Source organism: Spermophilus citellus (assembly GCF_964194105.1).
Source record: "Spermophilus citellus genome assembly, chromosome: 5".
Taxonomy (NCBI): domain Eukaryota; kingdom Metazoa; phylum Chordata; class Mammalia; order Rodentia; family Sciuridae; genus Spermophilus; species Spermophilus citellus.
This window is the reverse complement of record NC_138186.1, coordinates 84,509,420-84,536,300: the sequence shown is the minus strand read 5'-3', so window position 1 is coordinate 84,536,300 and position 26,881 is coordinate 84,509,420. Positions and strand designations below refer to the sequence as shown.

At 35.5% G+C, this 26,881-nt stretch overlaps 1 protein-coding gene across 3 annotated transcripts in view; it reads right to left on the bottom strand.

Moving 5' to 3' along the window:
- CD109 (CD109 molecule) overlaps nucleotides 1-26,881 on the bottom strand; it is a 133,285-nt gene that overhangs the window by 43,857 nt on the left and 62,547 nt on the right. For all 3 annotated transcript variants that reach the window (XM_081295359.1, XM_081295360.1, XM_081295358.1), the window contains 14 exons: nucleotides 25,887-25,926; nucleotides 24,236-24,320; nucleotides 18,043-18,139; nucleotides 17,648-17,789; nucleotides 16,684-16,793; nucleotides 14,159-14,383; nucleotides 12,989-13,090; nucleotides 12,832-12,894; nucleotides 11,910-12,086; nucleotides 8,682-8,834; nucleotides 4,840-4,914; nucleotides 4,259-4,319; nucleotides 2,804-2,945; nucleotides 1,834-1,951 (listed from right to left, as the gene is read on the bottom strand). In XM_081295359.1, coding sequence (XP_081151485.1) covers nucleotides 1,834-1,951; nucleotides 2,804-2,945; nucleotides 4,259-4,319; nucleotides 4,840-4,914; nucleotides 8,682-8,834; nucleotides 11,910-12,086; nucleotides 12,832-12,894; nucleotides 12,989-13,090; nucleotides 14,159-14,383; nucleotides 16,684-16,793; nucleotides 17,648-17,789; nucleotides 18,043-18,139; nucleotides 24,236-24,320; nucleotides 25,887-25,926 — 1,590 coding nt within the window. The remainder of the gene's footprint in view (nucleotides 1-1,833; nucleotides 1,952-2,803; nucleotides 2,946-4,258; nucleotides 4,320-4,839; nucleotides 4,915-8,681; nucleotides 8,835-11,909; nucleotides 12,087-12,831; nucleotides 12,895-12,988; nucleotides 13,091-14,158; nucleotides 14,384-16,683; nucleotides 16,794-17,647; nucleotides 17,790-18,042; nucleotides 18,140-24,235; nucleotides 24,321-25,886; nucleotides 25,927-26,881) is intronic.

The window sequence follows — 26,881 nt, the reverse complement described above, 5'->3', positions numbered from 1 at the left end:
CACACTATATACAATTAAAAACAATCCTCACAAAGCTTGTGAAGTTTATAAGTCCTCTTAGAATTGTCCACTTTCTTACCAACAGAAGGCAAATAACAACTTTTCCCAAATAAATTATATCAAATTGTCTTGATTTGTGTTATTCAACATAATTAATCCTACACTTTATTAAATGCCTAAGAGGAATAAGGCACTTCACAAATTATTCCATTTAATCATTATAAATCTATAAAGACTCTATGCTCCTATTAAATAGCAAAGTTACGTTCATGGGATCTGTCACTAGTAGAACCTCAAGTTAGAGGCAAGTAGAGAAACCAGAAGCAAGTTGCTGTCTAATACTGAAGCAAGTTGCTCTTATTTTATGCTATATTGACTCCATCATCTGCTTTGAAAGCCATTGCCCAAATCAACAGTCTCTGTTTTAGACTAGTGTGGTAAACCTCAACACAGCCGGCCTGGTGACAGTTTACTTCTACACACACATCCATGTGTGCTTCCTCCAGGTGGTCCAACTCTGAAAATGTTGGCTAAGTCCTGCAGGGGAGGCTGAGCCCCTCCCCTGCCTCTGAGGTTTAGTTTAAGCCATGATCACACTGGCAACAGTAACTCCTTCTAGAGGTTTCTTTGGACATTTGTGAAGGTGTCTTAGGTCATCACAATGATTGGAGGATGCTACTGGCACTTAGTGGGTGAAGGTCTGCAATATTCAGGACCGACCCAAATAATGAAGGACTGTTTCATATTCCTCAGGACTCCTGAATGTTTCTTTAGATATTCACATAGCTAAAGTGCCTATTTAAAATGACCTAAGCTTACTACATAATTCCAATTTAAATATGACGACACTAAATTTTTCTGAATACAACTATTTTGTAAGAGAAGAATGCATTTTGGTTTCTTTGTAACTTTACCAAAAGTTGTTCACCATTTCAGAAATTTACAGGTAGCACCACTCAAGGATTTTGAGTTGCTGAAACAATACATGCACATCAAAACACGCCTGTAGTATTGTACACAGGGTGATTCCAGGCATGGCATAAGCATTTAAAATTTCACTGTATCTTTAGTGCAACAATGCCTGATCATGAACATACTGAAATACATATCATGTTATCATGTGTTACTTTCTTTTTATTTCTCTTAGTATCTCACTTAAGGCATCATGTTAACTTTTTTGAAATTGTATACATAGGTATGTTATGCTTTCTACTAATTTCATTTTGGGATGCTGAAGAGGCAAAACAAATATGCTATAAAGAATAACAGAAGTGAGGGGCTAGGGTTGTAACTCAGTGGTAGAGTGCTTGCCTCACATGTGTGAGGCACTGTGTTTGATTCTCAGCACCGCATATAAATAAATGAATAAAATAAAGGTCCATTAACATCTAAAAAGAATTAAAAAGAAAAAGAATAACAGAAGCGAGAAGTATTGGTCTTTGGCCATTCATAGTCATGTTATTCCTCTTAGTAACTAGAAATGAGATGTGATGGCATATCTACTAGGGGACATCTTGAGAAGTTGTGCTCATCCATGAAGGACACATGGAAATTCTCTCTCCTCTCTCTGTTCTGGCCATTGGAAGTTGTTAGAGCACATCCATAATAAACTTTTCTATCCTAATCTTAATATGGGCACTTACCACTTAACACTCTAATATAGCTCTCTTTCTAAAATTTAAAACAGATGAAAAGCATAATGGAAAAATCAAAAAAATCTCTAAACTATGATAAACATTATAAGCAATCATTTTTTAAAAATCTGTTGAGTAGCTGGAACTTCCTTAGCTTCATGGTACTGTAACAGTAATAAGAAGCCCCTCCAGAGGTCACCTCCACTGGAGCAGTCGTTAATCCAAGACCTAAGTCTTCGGAGATCACAAAAGCAGTAGCCACCCAAGAAGTGATAGAGTCAGGCACTGTAACTTCAAATTCCTGGTAAATCTTGGATCTGAAATCAAGACAAACATAGAAATGACAAAACCAAGAACTGACATATTTCAAAATAAGTCAACAACTATTTTTGGAAGAATTTTAATTTTATATATCACTTATATATCTAAATTTAAAACAATTTAGCATAAAAAAAGCAGATCCCAAGTTCTCAAAAAAGAGGTCATAATATTTCATACTAATTCAAATTCCAATAAATTCTTTCTATAATATTTATATCTTCAGAATTACCACTGTAGTTTCATAAATTTTATATAAAGAATAAATACATATTTTCAAACTCCAATTTTTTTCTCAGTTTGAAGAAGAGTTACTTTTCTATCCCTATAAATACTGTTATTTATTTTTTTCTGAGATTATTTAAAGTATTCCTAAATAGCTATCTATATATTACTGTGTAGAACACAATTTATCTCATCAGGTAGCACACTGTTTAGCAGTGAGGCTGAATTCCTTCCACCCGCCATGTCCCTCCTTCCCCTGAGGATGTTCTATGAGTGTCAGTAGCAGCACTGCCAGGGGTCCAGGAGGTGATCACTAGTCAACAAATGTATGTCCAGCAATTTTTCTCCAGTGAGAATTATGAGACCTCAAAGTTAAAATCACACTTCATTGGGGGATTAAAAATAAAAAGACCTATCATCTTCTTGTTAATAATCTCCTGCCATAATTTCCATGTGGCTTTATTAAATACTACAGTTAGATTTGATGAACATCCTAAAACAAAATCCTCTTGGTCTACTTAGTTCTTCATCAACTATGTACTATACCCTCTAGAAAAAGAGCAAACCTTATTTAAAACATATACTAAGTGAAATATGTGTGAACAAAGAACTTTATAAATGTTTACCCCATATCAGTGTCTAGCCAAATCCAAGTCTCTGGAAAATGCTTTCTTACACGTGGGTTGCTGAATGAAGAAAAATCATTAATATCTACTGGATACCCCTGGGTTTCCTCCACAAACATCTCAGCATACTCCGCAGTATCATCTAAAAACAAATATTGATAGTGGTTAGAAAAACAGTCATGGGAGAAAATGAATTGTAAACTTGGTGCATGGACTCATAGCCCCTCTCTGCTGCAGGAGATCTTAGTCTGTCTTGTCCAACCCTCTCATTTTCTCAGATGAGAAATCTGATAGGCAGAGAAGTCAAGTGATTTACCAAACACCACATGGACAGTGACCTCAGAGCCAGAAATAATTTTTTAAACTGTTTCCTGTCCCTAATGACCAATAATAATAAAAAAAACTTACAGTTCAAATGCTTAAATTTTTAACTTGATTTTTTTAAGTATTTAAAAGTATCATTTTAAAACCATTTATAACTTTTCTACTCCTCTCTTTCTACCTCCTTAGTGCTGACAATAAAATAAAGACTATAGCAGGCGTTGGGCAGGATTTGATAAGTAGAGATGAAAAAAGATGCATAAAAACAGAGACTGGAAAATGGATAAAGACAGATTCTTGGAAGGCTCGTAGGATAGAGAATTGTATGAGGAAAATTAAGTGTAGCACATGTTTTTAATAAATAAATATCATAAAAACTCATAAATCTTTAAAACTATGAAATATTTTTTAAGTTTCAGAACAGAGGCTCATGGTGTGACAAGAACCAACAGAAAGCCAGATAGCCTGGGGCTGAGTGCAGAGTAACTGAGAACACCTGATAGGAAATTCAGACAGAGGAACTGTGATAGTTCTGGAACACTTTCAAGATGATATTAGTAAATTTTAGAGGGAATAGCTTCTACAGTTAACCACCCTTATGTATACATTTCCTCCAGTCAAAATATTTTATGATTTCTTTGTAAGAGTATACTTTTTTTTTATTTTTCAGTGGTCAACTCCATGGATGAAGTGTGTGTGTATGTGTGTGTGTGTGTGTGAGTGAGAGAGAGAGAGAGAGAGAGAGAGAATATCTACTTTTGGCATCTGGGCTATTTCTGAGTGAACATCAAAAAGCTAGAAAACACAAATGTTTCAAAACATTTGTGTTTCTCCTTTGAAGTAGATCCAAAATAATAGCACAGCTTTCAATACAAATTGGAACCAATATGTTCAAAATATAACCACCTCAAAGGATTACACAAAACAAATGAAAAGCATACATTTCAAAGACAGGAGCTCAGAAGAACATTTTATGTCATGGCCCAGATGTATTTCCAAGTATGATAAATTCCAAACATTTTAAGATACAATATTCATGTTCAACCAGAAAATATCCATACCTGTATAAAGTAATACTAAAGGTCTGATGTAAAAGACAAATATCTTGCAAGCATACTGCCAGTTTTTACTTACAAACAATATCAACATAATCCTTCACAAGGTTTGCATCCGTCAATACCCAGAGACCACATTCCTAGAAAAAATAATTTTAATTTTCTTTTAAAATAAACATTTAGATGTTCTCTAATCACAGAAGTCTCCAACACTCTAGACTCACTCTTGCCCATTCTTGAGAGGTTAGATTTTCTCTCTCTCTCTCTCTCTCTCTCTCTCTCTCATATGCATGAACAGCCATTTCAAAGTCAAAGAAAGTAATATGAAGGAAATAAACTATTTGTTTAGTGATAATTCCATTTCTCTCTCTAATGGTGAATTTTTCCATTTACTTTTAAAACTGAAAGGATGATTATCTTTCCATCTCCAATTATACTTATGTAATAGTGCATTTTAGTGACACATAATAAAAGGTTAACATTTCACAATGATCTTTAATTCTGATAGTGTTTGATATAGTAAAAGATACTATGGTCTTCAAATTATAGAACAAATCTAATACTTTTTTTTTCTTTTGCGGTGCTGGGGATTGAACCCAGGGCCTTGTGCATGTGAGGCAAGCTCTCTACCAACTGAGCTACATCCCCAACTGAACATACCTTAAAGACAGCAAAAGAATTCATAAACATGCCTAAATAATATCCTGTGTTATAAAGTTCCAAGTCATGGACCACCTACAAAGAAGATAAAATACACAGAATGATTAGCTTCATATCAATACTTTCTGTCTTCCACATCATTTCTTATAAGTAACTTAGATTAGTCATAGCCCCCAGGCTTATTAAACTTGAAAATGATTCAAATCAAGGAGTAATGAATATGGGAATGTTCTGCTCATGATTCAATTGGTTGGAATTATAGTTCTTCCAACCAATTTTAATAAACTTATTTTTATTCTGCTTAGCAATCCAGAACTCCTTCAAGTACAAAATTGAGTTTTGCCCAGAAGGAACTTAAATGTCACTGACTGACAGATCAACATATAAAGGTCAGTATTAAAAATTATCTGGCAGAGATATTTAAACTGGATGGCAATGAATATATCTATAAAATATCATTTACCTAATTTTTTCAATAACCTAAGCACACAATTCAGAAAAGAGGAAATATAAATTATTAATAGGAAGAAAAAATATTCAACCTCATTTATGATCAAAGCAATACAAATTATACCTATAAGATAATATTTCCAAATTATACCAATAATAATAACATTAGAAATATTATTATTTTTTAAGAATAGTACTCATTGCTAACAATAATAGATAAATAGGCTAAAAGAGTGAGTAAAACTCTCATTCTTTTTCCTCAAAAATTTAAATATGTAATTTAGAATATGACTCAGCAGTTCCACTCCTAGATGCATACTAAAAAGAACCAAAATCAAACACTCAGAGATACTTCTATACAATGTTCATTACAGCATTACTCACAATGGCCAAAAGGTATAAGTAATAAGTAAATGTCTAGAATAAATAAATAGGTAAACCAATCAAATTCATAAAAGACAGAAGTGGATTAGAGGTTGCCAGGGGTCAGGGCCAGGGGAAAATGGGGAATTACTGCCTGAATGTTACAGCACCTCTGGAGCAATGAAAGTTTTGGAAATACTAATGGCGGCTATACAACTTTGCAAAGAAATTAATGCCACTGAATTGTACGTTAAAATGGTAAAAGTGGCAAATTTTATGGTATATGTGTTTTACTATAATAACAAAATTAAAGTATTATATCTTTTTAGGTCAGTTTTAATACTTCTCCCTATTTACATTAGCATTGACCAAGACAAACTGAGATAAAGGTAAAAACCATGAAAAAATCTAAGTTGAAAAAAACTCATTCTAGGATAGAGTTAAACACCTGCAACCTCTGTTTCAGCTAATAACCATGGTTACATCCGAATTAAGCAAACATGATGATCTGGCACTGTGTTAGTTTTTTGTGGCTGTGACTGAAATTCCTGACAAGAACAATTTAGAGGAGAAAAAGTTTATTCTGAGCTCACAGTTTCAGAGGTTCAGTCCGTGGTCAGCCAACTTCATTGCTGTGGGCCAAAGGTGAAGCAAAGCATCATGGGGAAGAGCATGGCAGAAGAATGCAGCTTAAGACATGGTGGCCAGGAAGCAAAGAGGGAGAGAAGGAGGATTCAGGAGGACAAGCTATAATCCCCAAGGCAAGCCCCTAGTGACCCACCTCTTCCAGCCATGACCCACCTGGCTACAGTTAATCCCTAGGATGGTAATCCTTTCAAAGTATTAACCCATTAAGTGACTGGGTTACAACTCTCATAACCTAATTTTTTCACCTCTGAACATTCCTACATTAACACAGTAACATTTAGGGGACACTTCCAATCCAAACCATAACAGGCACCAATAAGAAAACGATCAAATGAGAAAACAAAAAGTTTCATCATGTCTCAAAAAGCTAGCAAATGTAGTTAGGCCAACCCATAGATGATGGAGCCAGGGCTAGAGTCAGACATAATAAGAGAAAAGGTTTTAATTTCATGACTCTAGCTCTGCCACAAAATACAAATACTTGAAGATCTGCTTCTGCTCTCACTCAAGTAGGAACAGATGTTAACTAATCAAGAAGCAGCATGTATCTCATAAAGCAATCCTCCTTTTCTCACTGCCTCAATAAAAAGCACTGCAAAGCTGAAGCACAAGCTAACAATGGGAAGGCTAATGCCTAAGAATTGTTCCTGGAAGATCTAGTACAATTGAAGTACTCTAAACACTCAACAAGAAACAGGGAAGCCAGGACAGACTGGTATCACAGGCTCCTAACTCCCACCTTCAGAGTCAACTCTGGAGAAATAATAAAAGCAAACAGAAAATTTGGATGAGTGAGATACGAAAATCCCCAAAAGAGTGGAGGATATCTTGAACTGGTGCTGGAAGGAAGCAAATGGCTTCAGTATGAGGCAGAAGATAACTAAAGAGAAACCAGGAGACAGGATGGAGGAAAGTTTTTATAATTCTGCTGTTGCTTCTTTCCAGGAGATAGCATCAGGAAAATCATTCTTTTCAATTTCCCTGTCAAGATCAACAGCAGCTAACTGCCCTTGTAGATGCCCCAAAGATAATAGCAGGTGGGCATTTCTGATGTGAGAAAAACATGGCCAGACCCTCCTCCCCAACTCTTCGAAACCCTCAGGGCTTGGATCACAATCTCTTCCTAGTGCTTCATTTCCCTAAGAGTTTAAGTGAAACTCTGAATAGAAGCACGTAGCAAAAATAAAGGAACAAGAGTAATGAGTTTCAACCCATTCTTTATCTTTAAAATCCCAGGACCTACACCAAAAATTGGAGCCTGGTATTCAGTTTTCCCCCAATAGATGTTATCAGAGGAAAGAGACACCCAAAAGACACCCAAAGGTTATAACTACCAAATAAAAATATCCAACTGGACAACATATGGCATGTGAAGCATAATTGTTGAAAAGATCAACTCAAGAATTTAAAATAAGCCTAGTAAACATGTATAAAGAGATATAAGAGAAATATTAGCAATATGAAAAAGGAAAAAGCCAGGTGCAGTGGCACACACCTATAATCCCAATGGCTATGGAGGCTGAGGCAGGAAGATCACAAATTCAAAGCCAGACTCAGCAACTTAGTGAGGCCCTAAGCAACTCAGTGAGACCCTGTCTCTAAATAATGTACAAAAAGGGGCTGGGACGTTGCTCAGTAGTTAATCACCTCTGGGCTCAATCCCTGTTACCAAGAAAAAGAAAAAAGGTACTAAAAATATATGAAATGAAAAACAGGTACTAAAAATATAACAGCTAACAAAATAAAAATAAATTAAGAACAAAAATGAAAATCACAGCCAGCATAAAGGAAAAAATAAAATGTATCAAAGTAGGATAGACAAGGTGATAAATAATCTCAGAGCTGGAAGAATCAATGGAAGAACTCTCAGAGAACTACAGAAAAAGAGACAGAAAACATGAAACAAAAAATGGAGAGATACAAAGGATAAAAGTAGAAATGCCAAATTTCTGAATAATAGGAGTCCCAGAAAGAGATAAAAAATAAAATGGGAAGAAAAAAAAGAGTGGATACAAATTTGCAGAATTAAAAACTGAATAAAAGAACATAGAGGGCAATCCATAATAATGCAGAATTAAACGACACCATCATCTGGTCAGGGTAGAGGAGGAGAAGGAAATGCCATGGAGACAAAAAGGAGATGAGAATGGAGGGAAGGGGAGGAATGGGAACAGGAAAGACAGTAAATGAATCGGACATCACTTTCCTATGTTCACATATGAATATACCACCAGTGAAACTCCACATCATGTACAACCACAAGTTGGGATCCTAATTAGAATGTATAATGTGTCAAAATACACTCTGTCGTATATAGCTAAAAAGAACAAATTTTTTAAAAAAGAAAAAAAAGTGTATAATTTTAAAAAAGCTAAACTCACATTTTCCATTGTAATATCATTTGAGGCATTCATCAGATTCACACTTTTGTCAACAGCTACAATCCCAACTACTGAGTCCGGCTGTGTTACAGAGACCCTGAGAGAGACTTTCTCAGAAGGTTCAGCATTAGCTTTGCTCCAAAACAGCTTTATCTAAGAAAGGGAGAAAATAGGATTGATTGATTTCACTTTTTAAAAATCATTACTTACATACTCTACCAATAACAGATCAACGACTCAAAATCTAAAAATTTCTTTATTTGCCTTGGTCCAGGGATAATTCTAAAACCATACATAAGAAAATAACAAAAAGAAAAAAAAACTATTCCCTCATACTTGCAAGTCAAATTCTCACAGTAGTTATAAATCTGAATTATCCTTCCTGTCTCTCTCCCTCTCCTATTCTTCATCCCCCAGCCAATGCTTGACATAAGATAGCAGTGTCTAGCACACCTGGGAAGGACAACATCCTAGAGGGGGCACACAAAAGAGGAGAGAAACCTAAAGTTCCTATGTGAAGGTGACCTGGACTTGGGAATAAACAAGAGAGCTCCCAGAGGACTCACAGAACTAGCTGGGCTGTGAGATATGGGGCTTCTGTCCAAGACCTCTGTGTCCTAACTCTCCGTGGCTACCTGAACTTCTTGTCATTACACACAACGAAGTGTGGTCCTACTACTTCTTAGAAACTGTCAGTCATTACATGACTGCTGAACAGAAGGGCTTTGTCATGAGGCCCCTTCCCACTGGGGACTCTCATTTCACCTAGCATCTCTACATTCCCCTGTATCAATGATGGCACCATCTGTCCAAGGTGGCCTTAATGCCACCTTAGGCTTCATTAAACTTTGGATAGGCTTCTTCCTGACTGTAGCCCCCAACGTTCCTTTCCTTAGAACATTTGCTTTAGACAACTGGCAATTCAAAGTCTTTCTCTGACTCTTTAAAACGTAAATATCCTGGTGGGAGCCATCCTCTCAAAGTGTAATCATAAAGAAAGGCAGAGTCCCAGCTATTTTCTTAGTCTCAATGGGAAAGTGGGAGCCAACTTCAATAACTGCCGATTAGCAAAAACTGAGGGTCTAAACACTTACCAATATCCCCACAACAACCTCCAGTACTTTTGTTTTAATTCACCCAATGCTTTAACACTCTCCTGCGTTTTGTTTCAATAGACTTGAATTCAATCTCTAGTCCATTGTAGAGTCTTGAGTTAAAGTATTCCCCTCCTGCCTATCTGATCTAGTGTAATACACTCCTCAAGCCATCATATCTAGTTTACTTTCTTCACCTACACTCTAAAAGAGAGAGGGGTTAGAGGGTGGGAAGTAGTGTATTCTAGGCTGTCTTAGACCTTGTAGTTCACTCTATTCTCTGAACCTCGGACACCCCATGGCTTCAACTTACACTTCTATGTGAATAATTTCTAAACCTACATCTTCTTATCCCTTTCTATATCTCATTCATTCATTCCATTGTCATCGTTGAACATCAACAAAGATTCACAAATTTTCTCCTAAACACTTTCTATTATGATTCATGCAGTTTCTGCATAGTGCAATAATTGTTGCATAAAAGTTTAAGATATATCTTTGCAAATGGAACTGAAACTAATTTCCTATCTCATATGTCTAAGAAGTTTCTTGAAATATGCTATCAATACACTCTGCTTCCTCAACGTCCATGATCCTGTACACTGTTACTACTTTTAGAGCTTGATCTCACTTTCAGAAATGTGTCTCCTTGGTTAAGCCTCCATGACTCCTACTTTAAAATTCACTTTTGTCAAGTGACTACTATTACTAGAAGTAAAAATTGGGCTCTGAAGCTAACAAAATATAGTCTTTTCTTTTTTTTTTTTTTTTTTTGTAATTGTAAATGGACAGCATGGCTTTTTTTATGTGCTCATTTTGTATGCAGTGCTAAGAATCTAACTCAGTGCCTCATATGTGCTAGGCAAGCACTCTGCCATGAGCCCCAGCCACAACCCCATTGTGTTTTCTTCCTTTTTTTTTAAACAATTTTTAATATGTAGTTGGACATAATACCTTTATTTTATTTATTTGTTTTTATGTGGTGCTGAGGATCGAACTCAGGGACTCACACATGCTAGGTGAGTGCTCTACTGTTGAGCCACAACCCCAGCCCCTGTGTTTTCTTTCTTAAAAAAGAAAAATAACTCGTGTCTTTTCATCAGACAAAAGTAGAAGTTTATATTCTGATAATCAAAGTTAGGGTTAACAAGTCTCAACAAAAGAAAGCATGGAAGAATCATACTCTGTAAACCACTGCTTTAAAACAATGAGGACTAGAAAGACAGTAATTTTTAGTAAACTATGGCTGATCCATGTGAGATGATTCAATCATGTTTCTTTTCAGTTAGGGGCCAAGGCAGCTTTCTACACAAGCTGATTACTCAGGCTATAAAAAGCACTGATGCATCTGGAGGCCAGGCTTCACATAGGTCCTCATGTGCAAGGTGATCAAGTGTATTAAAAAATCTGTCCCAGGTTAGTTTCCAGCTGATGTAATAGATAAACCAAGCCCAGGTCTGCTTCTTAAATTCATTGCAGATGGCCTCACTTCCTCACTCCATGGCAATGTCAAACCACACAATATTACGGTGCCACCGAATTTCACAACTGAGCAACATCAACTCAACTATTTGAAAAGTCCTGAATGGTTTCATGTTTTTAAGTTGAAGTCTTACAGCCAAGAATATTGTGTCACAAATAAGACCCATAGAGCCAAACAATTCCACATGCAAAAACCCATATGTAGGGGCTGGGGTCGTGGCTCAGTGGTAGAGTGCTCAGCTAGCACAGGTGAGTCACTGGGTTCAATCCTCAGCAATCCATAAAAATAAAGGCATTATGGGGGGCTGGGGTTGTGGCTCAGAGGTAGAGCGCTTGCCTAGCATGTGTGAAACGCTGGGTTCGATCCTCAGAACCACATAAAAATAAATAAAATAAAGTTATTGTGTCCAACTACAACTAAAAAAAATTTAATAAAATAAAATAAAGGCATTATGTTCACCTACAACTAAAACAAAATTTTTTAAATACATACATAGTAACTAAATACAGAAGAGGTTTTACCATAGTTTTAAAGGGAATAATATATCCTCCCAACCAATTCAGCTTAGTGATACTTTTCTAAAGAAATAGTATATGTCTCAGACTTCACTAATATAAGATTTTCTTTTAAATATTATTATCTAAATCTTACCTTATTTTTAAAAATAAGCTGAACAGGAATTTTTAAGACATCATTTATAATTTCTCCATCATCTTCAACATAATACACAATTATACAAGCCTTTGGTGCCCAAGAACTTTCTGGTATTAAAGAGAAAGTTGTTGTATTTTGTTTGCCTACAGCCACCAACTGTCCTTTGGATATTACCTGAAAAAAAAATAATAGATAAATTTAATTTTTTGCTAAAGCTAGTAAGGAGCTCAATTGAAGTTATATTTATCATAATTTTAAGCAAATCCATAAATCTTGACTTAAACCAGTCTTGACACCTTTTCAAATACAAGAAAACTTACTTGACAGATAATATAACCTAAGAAATAGAAATTGAAGATTAAAATAATGCTGATTGGAGTAACAGCTTTGTAGTCAAAAATCAGTATTTTTAATTCTCAATTTATTGGCATTTTTCATTTTTATTTGTCACGTAACATTTGTGCATACTTGTGGGTCATGGTATGATATTTCAATACAGCATGTAATGATCAGATTAAAGTAACTGGCATATCTATCCCCTCAAACAATTATCATTTCTTCATCTTGGTAAAGAATCTATTTTTGATTGGAGAAATTCAGGACTCCACTGGGAAAGTTGGGTTTAAAATATTACAAAGCCATCATGCCAATTTTTATTTTCTCTTATATTTTACAAATTTCTACCCAAGGATGTATATTATTAATCTAATAGAAATTTGAATTTTAAACACACTGCTAAAATTAATCGTCCAGTTTACATTAGAAATGCAAACACAGATAAAAAAATTTTAAAAAATATTTTGATTGCAATATAAAAGGGACAGCCTAATTTTAAAATAAATTCAGTGTAGACATAATATAGATACCATTTAAGATAATTCTATAATAAATCATAAATTTAAATTCCATAAGAGATTACCATATAGCTAAATTCCTTCAATTGCTTGTTGCCATTGACCACCAATTCAAAAGGTGATCCCACCTTAAAAAAAAAAAAAAAACTCAGTTAATACGCACATATCAATGGCAAGAGACTCCAATTGTACTGTAATTATCAGGTGAATTATACATATTACCTTTATATTTTCATCTCTTGCTTTTAGCTGGATGTATGTCTTACTGGGAGATGTAAACATGCCATGAACTGCCATGCTACTTACACTAGCAAGAAAATAAGCCTAGAGCAAAACAAAGAAAGCCATAAATTTTCACCTTGAGTAACCTTGAGAAAAGATGCTGTCTGATGAATAATTACTAAAAGCCAAATTCACTTTCTTTTTTTTTGAGCAGTAAAAATACATTTACCAGATACTCATCTTCATCATTTTATAGCTATACCATCAAGAATCTGCCAATTTGAAAAACACAAGAGTCTTTATTATTATAACCTGGGCTGGGGTGGAGGGTGTCACAGCTCTTTTTCAGAAACAAAAGTTGTTTTATCAAGAAACATTCTGATAATGAAATGGAAAAGGAACCCTTTCCTTTTCCGCAACACACAGCTCACAAACACCTCACTCAATCCACCAAGGTTCAGAGTGAAAATCAAAGAAGCCACATCTGTGGAGCACCCTGCTCAGCCAGGGCCCTGAATGGAGCAGGACAGAGTAACCAGATGGCAGGCAGCAGGGATGGCTGAGGATTCTCAGACAAACCACTCTGGGAAAGAAATCTCAGCAAAGGTTTTACAAATACATAAACCTCTTTGATTCCATCTCCTGCTAAAATAAATTCACTTTTATTTTTATTTTCCAGTACTAGGGATTAAACCCATGTTTAATTAAGGCCCCACTCATGCTAGAAAATTGCTCTACTGCTGAGCTATATCCCTACCTCTTTCCTATGTTATATTTTTATATGGCTCTCTAAGTTACCCAGGCTGTCCTCCAACTTGTGATCCTCCTCCCTCTGCCTCCTGAGTAACTGCCATTACAGATGTGTATCACACACTGAAAATAAAATTTCGAATGACTAAAAATCAACCTAGACCCTGGTTTTGTGGAGCTTCTCCATCATATCTTCACATTGTTATATTTTACTCTGCTCTTCAAAATGAACTTACAAGGAAACATTCAGGCCAATCCTTAGTCACTGTCATCAAATTATTTCTAACACTTTCTCCCACTTTAAAAAACAAAAACATGTCCACTTCCTTTGCACTTTGAGCTCTGATAGGTTGAGTATCTACATAGTTACAATTGAGATGATGGTGTCCCGGAACCATAATTGTGGGAAACAGAGGTCACCTTCAGCTGTAGCTCACTGGAGTTGTCCAGGATTGGGAATTCAATCTTAAAGATTCCATTTGGGGGGACCGTATAATTCACGATCTGGACAGTGTCCATGTCCTGATTGCCACGGTTCTGTCTGCTCCAGAAATCGGTTTTGTTTCTCTGTGTCACTGTTATGACTACATTATTTCTTCTTTCTTCAAGAGTCAGTTGGTTGCCATCAGAACGGCTTACCTTCACCTAATTGTCAAAACAAGATATTTTTAAAACAGGTAATTTAAAAAAAAAAAAAAAAGATTTAAGTTCAGCTGGCTGCAGTTTCCATCTGTAATATCCCATGACACTAAGTCTCAACAGTTATTGATGGCACTCTCATCTTCAGATTCATTGGCCTCTCTGTAGGAGGCATCTAGAGGCCCACGATCCTGCTTTCTGAACATTATGGCTTCCTTGACTTCCATGGCTCCACAACAGTCTCCTTCATTTCATACCTCTCCTTGTGCACCCTCTCAGTGTCCTTTATGGTTCCCCTTTCCTCTCACAAAATATGGGAATTTGTCAAGGCCAAATAATCAGTAAACTCTTCCTCAAAGGTCTCAGTGTTCCTAGGGCTTAGCTTGTTGTTTCCTTGGGATTATACGGCAAATTCAAAAACCCTGTTTTTACCTTGCACTGCATCTCACAACAAAATACCTCCAATTCCCTCCAAGAAATTTTCACTTGGCTCCCGGTCACCAGGAACTCAGCATGTCTAACACAGAACAACCATCTTGCCTTGCTTTTTTCATTGATACCACAATTCTTCAAAACTTACTTTCCGAAATTCCCTCCCTCACCCTACCTCCAAAATCCAATGAACACCAAGTCATGTATTTCTCTGCTCCACCTGCCATTCTAACAGCCACCACCACGAGGCTCCCCATCGCCCCACGCCGAGGCTGCTTCCATCCTCCAGCACATAACCCCATCAGTCCTACTCAAACAGTTTCCACCATATCCCTAGGGTATAAAGTTCAAATACCATGAGCTATGTAATGCTTTAAATAATCAATAAAAAATTTAAAAAAAAAAAAAAGGAAAAAAAAATCCATATGGGAGACATTCAGGATCCTCCAGTTTTATCACTCCCAGAAACAATGCTCAGCTGGGACTGCAATTGTCCAGTCACTGTCTTCTGAATACCTCTGAATTTGCCAACCAGCCTCTCACTATTGTTTGTTTGTTTTTTGTCTCAACTCATCTTGCTCCCCACCTCCCACCCCCATGCCCAAACACTTAAAACTCTACTAATCTTTTAACAAAGCGTTTAGAACTTCCTCTTCCATATAGTATTCCTTAACCCCCATTCCTATCCCAAACCCAAACCTTCCTTCCTGAACTCCAAGGTTTCCCTCATCTGGAAACAAATATCAGCAGCCTTGTGATTTTTATCTTTCAAATTGTCTAAATTATTGAGATAACTGAAATCAGTAACTATCTAAAACTTCTCTTCACACATTCAACAAGGATCTTCCCCTCCTTTCTTTTAAACAAGGGTTAGCTAACTGGAAAGCAGGCATGCCCATCCAGTATTTTTGTAAATATAGTTTTACTGGAATATAGTCACTCTCGTTTGTTTACAAATCGGCTGTGGCTACTTACATATTACAATGACAGAGTTGAGTAGATGTGACAAAGAAAGCCCAGAAAGCTAAAAATATTTACTATCTAATCTCTGCAGGAAAAGTTTGCAACACCTGCTTTAAATCCCTACAGAAACTAACTCATGAGTGAATCTTATACTTCCTTGAATTATAGTTCTGTGCATATTTTCTTGTCACCATCAGAAAAACCTTGAACTAGGTAGCACTGGGTCTTTCTTAGCTCCATAAGCCCTGCCTTGCACCACACCTTGCACTCTGTCAAAATGTATTAAAGTAACAAGTGTTAATTCAACATTTTTTTTGAAAAAGAGATTTGATGTTAAATTTTAAAGTTGTATCTTTTCTAGAAATAAAATTAGCATTATAAAAATCAGATTTAAGCCCGGTATGGTGGTACACACTTGTAATCCCAATGGCTTGGGAGGATGAGAGAAGAGGATCAAGTTCTAAGGTGAGGTGCAACTCAGTGAGACCTTATCTCTAAACAAAATACAAAATAAGGAAACAGGGCTAGGGATGTGGCTCAGTGGTCGAGTTCCCCTGAGTTCAATTCCCCAGTACAAAAAAAGAAAAAAGAAAAGTGATTTAAATTAAAATTTTGACCACTATCAAATCCCTTCAATTAATAAAAGCTTCAGTGTAACAAATCTAACATAAACTGTTTGCTAAATAAATCTCTAGGAAGATATTTTGTTGTTGTTAGAAATTACTCTTTAAGAAAAAGTAGGCCCAGATCACTTAGAAACAATTCTACATACCTCACATATCTAAAGAGAAAAGGTAATATATCGAATTTTTGACTAAAATTTTTGAAGAAACACTGAGTATACTCTTTCCCATTCTGTTTCATTCAACTGAACTTACTGCTATGGACTAGTAATAAATATACCAACTTACAGTGGCTGTGAAGTTCAGAGTTGGCTTCAAGACAGTAGCATAATCAAAAAATTCAATGATGTAATCATGTTGCTTGAAAAACACATTAGAGCTTGCATTTCTTGAGATGCCTATTTTGGAAATTGCATCATTTAGAATTAAAAAGAAATAATTCACCAACAGCTTCTATCCACCAAATCTTTCCATCTAAGCTACTTGTAAAAGAGGCTGAAGATATCAGGACACATAAGCCTCATTTCTATACTGGCTTAACACACAATAAGAGAACCACATGGTCTATTATGTTCTCTGTGGACTGCTTTTAATTAAACTCTACTACCACCATCCTCCCTCAGTGACATAGACACACAAAAGCAAATTAGGGCCAGTGACAGAATAGTCTTTTGCTCTTCCAGTGATTGGTTAAAGCTGTTGAAATAACAACAGAAACGTACAAATAACTAACATTTTTTTAATTAAAGGAGAAAATCATCTAGAACCAGGTGAGATTTCAGATTATGTTAAGTAATTTAAAAAAAAAAAAGGAGAAGGTGACTGGGGTTGTGGCTCAGCAGTAGCACATTTGCCTTGCATGTATGAGGCTCTGAGTTTGATTCTCAGCATCGAATATAAATAAATAAAATAAACAACAACTAAAAAAAAAGAAGAAGAAAGAGGAAGAAGAAATAATAGCTGAAAATGTAGGCCTTTCTGAGTGGTTTTCAAGCTAAAAAGAGACTAAAAATTGAAAAATGCAAATAGCTATCACATGTGATTGAAGCACAAACTTTCACAGAAAATAAGTTTCATTTCTATTATGAAAACATGTCACAAGTTAGACTATTTTATAGTCTTGAAAACTAGAACATTAAATAGCATCTTTAAAAAAGCAACTAATGTCCCCAAGTGAAAGTGCAAGTTTTAAAAAGAGATTTCAGAGCAACAACACATAAGTAGCTTTACCTTCAAGTCAATGTCCACAAACCTGTAAGTGATTCTGTCACTGTGGCTAGAATTTCTATTGGCCCAGGAGTAGAGAGATCCGAGTGTTCAGAATGCCCATCTGAAAAGTCCATCACCTTTTTCATCTCTTCATCATTAAAAGAGAAGTTTGCAGATCCATTTATCTGTTTTGTTTAAAAGTTCAGTTTTATTCTCACTTTAGTGATTCAAATTCTAGAAATAAAACTCAAACTAAGTCACAACACCACAATGGCTCCATATTAATCAGTGTTGTAAGTGGGTAAATTCTCACTTTTCCAATGCCACAAAGTTCTAGATTTTCTTACATTCAATTTTTTTGCTAATTTAGTACAAAATCTCATTTTTAGGAAAAATACACATATTTTCCCATCACAAGTTATAAACTGAAAAAAATACCTTAAATTTTTTTGTAATATTTTTCTTTTCTCCCCAAAAAGATAGAGGTAAAAATGTAAGCACTACATCTCCTTTCACTGGCTTCCCATATGTATACCTGAAAAACAATAAACAGGGGTTTTTTTCCCAAAAAAATTAACATTATCAGAAGAACAAAATAAAAAATATTACTTTCAATAGCATACACTAGCAATCTAATGTAGAAGAATTATATTAAATACATGCTCCTACAGCAAATTTTTAAAAACTAACCCAGGGCCTCCCACATGCGAGTCAAATGCTCTACCACTGAACTACATCTTCTACTATTTTTATTTTATTTTGAGACAGAATTGCTCCAGCTGGCCTCAAACTTTCAATTCTCCTCCCTCAGCCTCCTGAGTAGCTGGGATTACAAGTATGAACCACACCCAATTTGAAGATTTTTAAATGTCAGTTGAACTTGCAATCACCATGGCCAATGACTGCATGTTCCAATATTAGTCAGGAGGGATTATTTGATCTTAGATTCTGAAGCACTGAATGAACTCACAGCTGCCAAAAAATTATTTTTTTGCAAGAAAAATCAAAAATAGTGATTTTTTAAATCTATAGTATCAAACTTATCTTCTTGAATCAAATCTCCTTCTCTGATGTTAGCAGTCTATGGGAAATTGTCCTCATGCAAAGGAGAGGCACTCTGATGAATCATTTTACTGCCAGGAAGTCTTTTTAAAATGTGTTTTCTAGATTTCTTCCATCTCTATTATGAAATGTGAGGCCAAATGTAAAAGTAATTTTGCTTTGCATTCTATAAATTGTATAGTAAACTACAGCTTCCTGAATCCAGTGATTAGACACAGAAATAGCCCCTCATCTGGGTCAACTCAGCTCAAAAGCAAACATTGCAAATCTCAAAAAAAATTTTCAACCTTCAATGTATCACCCTTCCAAACAAAAATAGTAAAGGTAGTAGAAACCCACGTTAGAAACCTTAGCATCAAAATCACTTACTCTAAAGTCTTCCAAACCTAACATTGTTTGTATCTTGTTAAAGATTAAATAAAAGCAAGCTATAATACCATCATATTGTATTTTACAAAGCTGTATCATATGCTAGTAAAGAGTTTTAAAATAATAATTTACTCTCAGATGCAAATTTTTAATTTTGGCTTGAATGTGAGGCAGACTTAGCTTTCTACCAAGCTGATAATAATCACTGTGAAACAAGAATACTGAAAATTAGTATCCTAAATAAAATCTGAACGTATTTAGAATGCCTTAATTATTCATAAAATAACTTGACAACATTTGACAAAGCAAATCAAAGATATTCTGGGATAGTATCATTAAGAAGACAAGAATTTTTTTCTAAAAACATCCATAGTACAAAAATTTATAAAATAACACCTTAAAAAATGAACCCTATAATTCATGTTTCTCTGCACCTACCTTTTTTTTCCTTCATGTTATTTCCAAGATACAAATGTCTCAATTCATCAAATACATTTTAATAAGCCTTAGATTAAATAATCTATTTTAATTATACTGTTCCCAGGAGTTGTAGGAGCAAACTAGATATATGCTGTGTTATTTGATTTAGAATCCTCTAAAGCTCACTGTGGTTAGGAAGAAAGAATCTATTATTTATTTTTAATGAGGTAGTTAATAAGCAGATATTCACATCAAAGGTAACAGACAAATACACTAAAAACTTTTATTTTTTTAGTCACCTCATTTAAAGATCTCAAAACCAAATTAAATCTTTTTTTAATTCATTCTAATTAGTTATATATGATGGTATAATGCATTTTGACACATCATACATAAATGGAGAATAACTTCTCATTCTTCTGGTTGTATGTGATATAGGATCACACCAATCATGTAGTAATATATGCACATAGGGTATTGTATCAAATAGAACCTTTTAACCTTCTCCAAGAAATTTCTAGCAATGCCCTGTACATTTAAAATAACCTTGATGGAACAGATGTCTACTAGCAAAAAAGAGTAAGCTAAATTGCTTATCATGCATCCATAGAGATGACTATGACAGCTATTATAAAATAGATATTTACAAGATCTTTCTATAATTTAAAACAATCACATGAAAAGTAAGACAACAGAACCCATCTTTCAAAATACACCTGAGGAACTTGATTTCAGGTTCTACTCTCTACTCCCTAATTTGATATGACCAAACCTATTGCCCATACAACTCAACCTGGTTCACTCCAAATCACAACTTTTAAATTTGGTATGAAGACCTTGGCTGTGCTACATACAGCTTGGAACTGAAATCTTAGGAGCTGTGTGTTCATGCAATGTTCTTTCAGCAGTATTTATTGGATGCCTATTCCATAGCTGACATGTACTAAGCACCAAGGTGCAGTAGTAAGACAGACTCATTTTCAAAGAAGTGGACCAGCAAACAGCAAAGCTGTGCAACTAGTTTTGTGATGAAAGAGGATCAGAGGGAGTAGCCACGCCTTGAAATTACCTAAATAAAGATCATAGAAAGCATTTTTCCTTCTTGAAAACACAAGTAAAATTTGGGGAGTAGAGTTTGAGAGAGAGGAGAAGGGGCTGCATGGTGTCAGGAAATACATTTAATGGAAACTGCAACAGTAATTAAGAAGAGATAATGTAGGTCTGAATCAAGGAAGTAGCCGTGGAGAACAGTGGATGGATTTGAGAGATATTAAGGAGACAGAATCAACAGCACTGGTTGTTGATTGGATATGGGAATTGTTAAAAGAGAAGGAAGAGCATGGCTGACTGGAGCAGCTAAACCAATGATGGTTCAGTCCACCAAGATGGCAGGAGGGGTGTCACAGAAGAAGCATCAGGTTTCAGAGAGGTGATATGCTTAGTTAAGAGCCTATCAGATACCTGAGGGGAGATGTCTAGTGTACAGCAAGATATGAGGGTCTAAACCTCAAGACAGATATTGGGGCTGAAGACAAGGATTTAAGAGTCGTCAAATTATACACCATAGCAGAATCCCAAGCCATGGGGAAGGAAATGAAATAAACGTGTACAGAAAGAAGAGTGCCAAAGATGGAACTTTGAGGAACAAGAACTTTTCAAAGATGGACAGGAAAGAAGAGACTGCAAAGAGTCTAAAAGGAGTAGTTAAAGGCAAGGAGCAAACCCAGAAAGGAAATTAGAGTGGAGAGCAATGCCAAATGCTACAAAAGGGGAAAAAATATAAAAAATATTTTTTAAAAATGTGCCCATGAGACTGAGCAGGAAGGAGGCCTTTGTGATCATGGTGAAAGCAATTCTGACTGATTGTAGGTGGTTGAGGAATGAATGGAATGTGAAGAAGTGGAAAATGCACTGTGACTGGCTGTGAAGAAGCCAGAGATAGGGCCCTGGATGGAAGGACAGGGGAGGGTTTGTTTCTTTAATGATAGAGATGATTAAGAGTGAAGATGCCTCTAAAGAACAAAAGGTTAAAGATACTGAATGGAAAAGTCCCCACTCAGGAAGAGGAAGTGGGATTGGAACTCTCCTGATAGCAGCCTGACAAGGACCAAGTGGAGGAATTAGCCTTTAGAAGGAAAAGAACTGCAGCTTTCATCATGACAGACAGTCAGGATGATGGAGATGCAGACAGGGAGAATGATGGTTACGATCATCTCCACTTCTACTGGGACACAGTATTTATAGAGTATGTGTAGGCTCAGCTATAAACTGATTAAAAAAAAAAAAAAAGCCAGGCATGGTGGTGTATGCCTGTAATCCCATCAGGCTAAGGCAGGAGCATCAGAAGTTCAAGGCCAGCCTCAGCAATTTAGAGAGTCCCTAAGCAACTTAGTGAGACCCTCTCTCAAAATAAAAAAATTAAAAAATGGCTGAGGGTGTAGCTCAATAGTTAAGCACCCCTAGGGTCAATCCCAAGTACCAAAACAAAAACCTGATAAAAAGATCTCACTGGCCCAAGTATTTCCTTACTCTACTGCAGTGTTGTAAACTACATTCTCAGTCGGATTCTCAAGGCAAAAGCAGACTCTTCTGAAATTCACTGGTAGGCCCAGCACTCTATTTTGGTATAGAGGGAATGTTCATGATTTATTCACAGGCCTTGGCAGGGAAAGGGAAGGGTTTAGGCCATGTTAGTTGCAATTCTTCCTAAGTCACACAAAAGACCCAAGTTTGCACTGCTCTGGAATAGAACTATCTGTCACCCCCATGGACATCATCTCCAGGCAACTGAAGCCTGAAGGAGATTTTAATAGAAAGGAAGGACAGAATAGACCATCACCAGAGCTAGCCAGATCTGAAAGCAGCAAAGAGGCTCACGATCCACACCTGAAATACCAAGCACACTGTGATGGTCCTGTAGGTGTGTCAACTTCACCATGCTAGATCACCCTATTACAAAATCAAATACTAATCTAGGTATTGAGGTAATGGTATTTTATAGGTGTTGTTAGAATTCATAATTGGTTCACTCTAAGTAAAAGAGATTTTCCTAGATATCTGAGTGGGCCTGATTCAATCAATTCACAGATCTTAAAAGCAGCGCTAGGATTTCCCTAAATTCTGCCTGTGGAAGCAACTTAGGCCTCTGCCTGAGAATTATAGCCTCATCCTCCATTCCTGGCAGCCTGCCCTATGGATCTTGCACTACCTAACCAGTGCCGCAATCACTAAGCCTACCTCTTGTACTATATCCTCTTGTACTAAACATATATTACTATATGTTTCTTACTGCTTCTACTTCTCTGGCCAACCTCTATACACATACTAAGATTGCAATACAGCGAGCACCACAGAAATGCCAGGAGACTATCACAAATATGTCATTCTCAACTGTTAGTTAGAAATTCAAGCATTACAAACTGTGGTGAAACTATAAGGTTCCCTATTGGGCTTGAGGTAAGGATATTAGTGGTGAGAGCTCAGAGGGTCCACGGCGCCCTAAAATTACATGTAAAATTTTCTGGAGGTTACCCAACTTTAACTACCACTGTTTTGACTGTTTCTACTAAATTTTCTGGCACACCTCTGGAAACCAAAAACAGAATCAAAGAAGAGATCCAGGCTCAATCCAACCTATGTGGACATGGATTGTGCTGATCTACATATATTTGGGGTTTGTACCAGAGTTGTTCCAAGTTTTAAAAACATTTACCAAAGAACTCAAACCCCAAACAGGATGCTGAACCTTTGACTAAAATCAAGTACAGTATAATAATGATGTAAAATGCAGGCATTTGTGTGTTTTCTAAACCACAAATCCATCCACAGCCTCCAAATTCATATTGGACGTTGTTTCTTGAACACAAGCAGATATTAATTTGGTATAAATCATAGACATGATTTTGTTTCTGTATTGTGTGTTTCATGTAGCTTTTCTTGTTATTGTTGCACACTTTAAAGCAGGAATTTTTAGAACATTTTGGATTGTGAAGTGCTTCTGCCAGGAGACTCACTGCCCATTGCTTACACTGACATAGATCCTCACCAGTGGAGATACAGTGGTGGGACAGCAGTAGGGGAGTCCAGTTTTTCTTAGCTCTTAGAAATAAATTTCAGAAGCTGAAGCACAGATACAGACACATCAAAAAATAAAAGCTACAAAAGACCAATCCTTGAATTACTTGAGGGCCATCCCAGCCTGAACTACTAGTCTAGAACTCTGAGTATGCTTTTTGCCTCAGCAATACAAAATGCTGTGCTGTTCAAGCTAGGGGGTCCAAATCATGACAGCCACCAGACATATATGAGACAGGGTGAATTGAAGGTCTCTGTGTACATATGGTGAAATGAATGAATGTTGATTATTCACATATCTGCCAATTTCAATAAGACAACCACTTCCTCTCCCACCTCCATTATCAATGAGAAAAACAGCAGAGGATTTAAGAAAAGCGAAGTTAGTTGCCTCAACTCTACATCATCTGAATGGAGAAAAAGGAAATACACATAATTTTTTTTTTAATATGGCAACTTATAATGTATATCCTTAAAGGAGTCTTGGTTTTGGGAAATATTTTAGGACTAGATTGGCTTGGAAACAGAGACATGGATATAAAGACCTGTCTCATGCTTGATTACTTATTATAAATAGTTGTTTATCACCCAGTAGGATATTTTGATAAGCAAAGCATAGTGCTAATATTCTGAAATATATAATGAGCTTTTTGTTTTACAGTTTTATAATGATTGAGAGTCTTATCAAAAGAAAAGTAATACTTACTTTGCGGTGATGGTACCATTTAAATTCTTAGAAGTCAAAGAACAATATAATGGTGTCTGCAAAGCAACTTCAAATTTTGGTAACACTGGGGGAAAAAAGCAATCTTTTAAAGAATATGTTTTACCATTATCTTCAGCTGAGCAAAATAAAAAATTAAATTTTTCTGAAATAGTTGATAATTTTTATTACTTAAACTTAGAATCATTAGAATCCAAACATACATTAACACAGATGAAAACCCCTTTATTCAAATTAGAAATCCTTACTTAGGTCAGCTTTATGTAATTAAGTATGAAATATGTTTTAATTAATACTATTTGACATAAAGCACCCCACCAGAGCAAAAAAATGTTTGTTTGCTTTTTTCTGATCTACTAAATTTTTTTTCTATAATTTCACTGATCAAAGACAGATCTAAGACTCATAACAAGGTACCTCACCATTCAATTAACAGAAGACAAATATCAAAAGACCTCTGAGTCCCATGGAGGGAAGACTTTCAGCTCAAATAATGCTACAGGCCCTCTTCATGCTCCAAGTCCCTCCTATACCCTGGACCAATCTAAGACAGGAGGCCAAAAGGGAAATTCAAATACCTTCTCCTCACACATTATAGCTTGGCAATTATATGCTGTACCCCACCCATAGAAACAGTGTGTGCTGAGATCCTAAGCCTGAGCCACAAAGGGATAAGCACACTACTTTCCAGAATTTCAGCTGCCTGAATGAAACACAGTCTCAAAAAGTGGCACAAATTAAATGAAAAAACTCAATATATAAACTCAAAGTATCTACTTAAATGGTAAACTAAGAAAGAGATCCCATGCTTTCACCTTCATCTCTCCTCCATTCATAAACCAACTAGCTGAATCCACAGTTTTCATCTGTTTTTAACACAATATTATAAGTGCTGCACTTATAAGAATATGATTAACCTGAGTTAAATAGGTGGTCTTCAGCAATATTGACCAAATAAAAATGTGGAAAATAATTGACAGTAAGATGGGTTTTCTTTAAATTTGATTTTGTGGTGTGATGATGAAACCCAGGGCCTTTTGCATGTTTTTATTTTATTTATTTATTTATTTATTTATTTATTTATTTATTTATTTATTTATTTATTTTGCTTTTTGGTACCAGGGTGCCTTACCACCAAGCCACATTCCCAGTTCTTTTTTTCTTTTTTTTTTTTTTCCTATTTTGAGACAAGCCTTACCAAGTTGCTGAGGCCAACCTTGAACTTGGGATCCTCCTACCTCAGCCTCCTGAGTTGCTAGGATTAGAGGCATGTATCACTGCACTACACACGACTAACCCCAATGTTTTGACTTTTAAAAACTCAAAAATTTTTAAATATTTTATGGTCACAACAAATAGAAATAAAGAAAAACTATATAAAAGGAAAGACTAGCATAATGAGAATTTAGGTAATATTTTTTCCTACTTTATTCTTTTAGTGAGATTTTAGAACTTTATAAAGGAAAATACTTGTTTAGGCCTATAAGGAACACCAGAATTTTATCTCCACTGGAATTTTTACTTTAAGTAGCCTATCTCTTGACAATTTCTCTTATCTCTGTAGAAAGTAATAAATGTGTTGTTGTTGTTGTTGTTGTTGTTGTTTTCCTTCAAAATAAACTGAGGAACTCACCATATTCTGAGACTTGAAATGATTGATAATATGTCTGGTCCTATTGGGAGGAAAAAGAAAAAAGACAAAGCATATGAGCTCTTATTCAATCGTTTTGCTTGCTTACTTACCTGCATATAAACGTTTAGAATATTAACTTTGTTACATTTATGATTTAATGAACAAAACAGTTTATCTTAATTTGTGAAAGTTTATTTTTAGACAACTGCAATAATAAGCTTACGAAATTTCAGAGTTTTACTTCTCAACTTTGCTTACATAAGAGATAGGTCATTTAAATAAAACTGTTTAATATGGTTTCCATCATTTGCAAAATAAGATTAAATTTGATAATCAACAAATTTTATAAAGTAAGGATAAACCATATCAATTAAATAGGAATGACTTCAATTTTGTTTTGGTATCACTATAAAATAAACAATGGTTAAAATGATGTTAAACATAATTGATTTTTTTTTTTATTTTGAGACAGTCTTACTAAATTGCTCAGGTTCTCCCTAAATTGATGAAGCTGACCTCAAACTTGTAATACTCCTGCCTCAGCCTCCCATGTTGCTGGGATCACAGGCATGAGACATCATGATGAGTTCCAAATTCTTATACGTAATCTAGGATACAAAATCATCATGAACCAACATGCTCCACCTTTCTAATTCCTTGAATTATTATCTAGTTAACCATTAATCCTATTTTAATAGATACCGTAATTATTTCCTTTTCTAATATCAAGAAGAAAACATGTGGTTTATTATATCATTTTTCTAACTCATATTTCAAACTGTCCATTCTAAATTATAACACATTAAATAGAACCTTTTCAAAATAGCTAAGTAATTCCAACATTAAAATTTGTATTCTAAATCTGATTCCCTAAACTCATCAAAGCAAACACACTGATATGACTATGAAATATTAATGTTTCCTAAAGTTAAATCTAAAACATCTGCATATCAAGAAGTTATTTTTTTTACTGTCTACTGGGAATTTATTTTTTT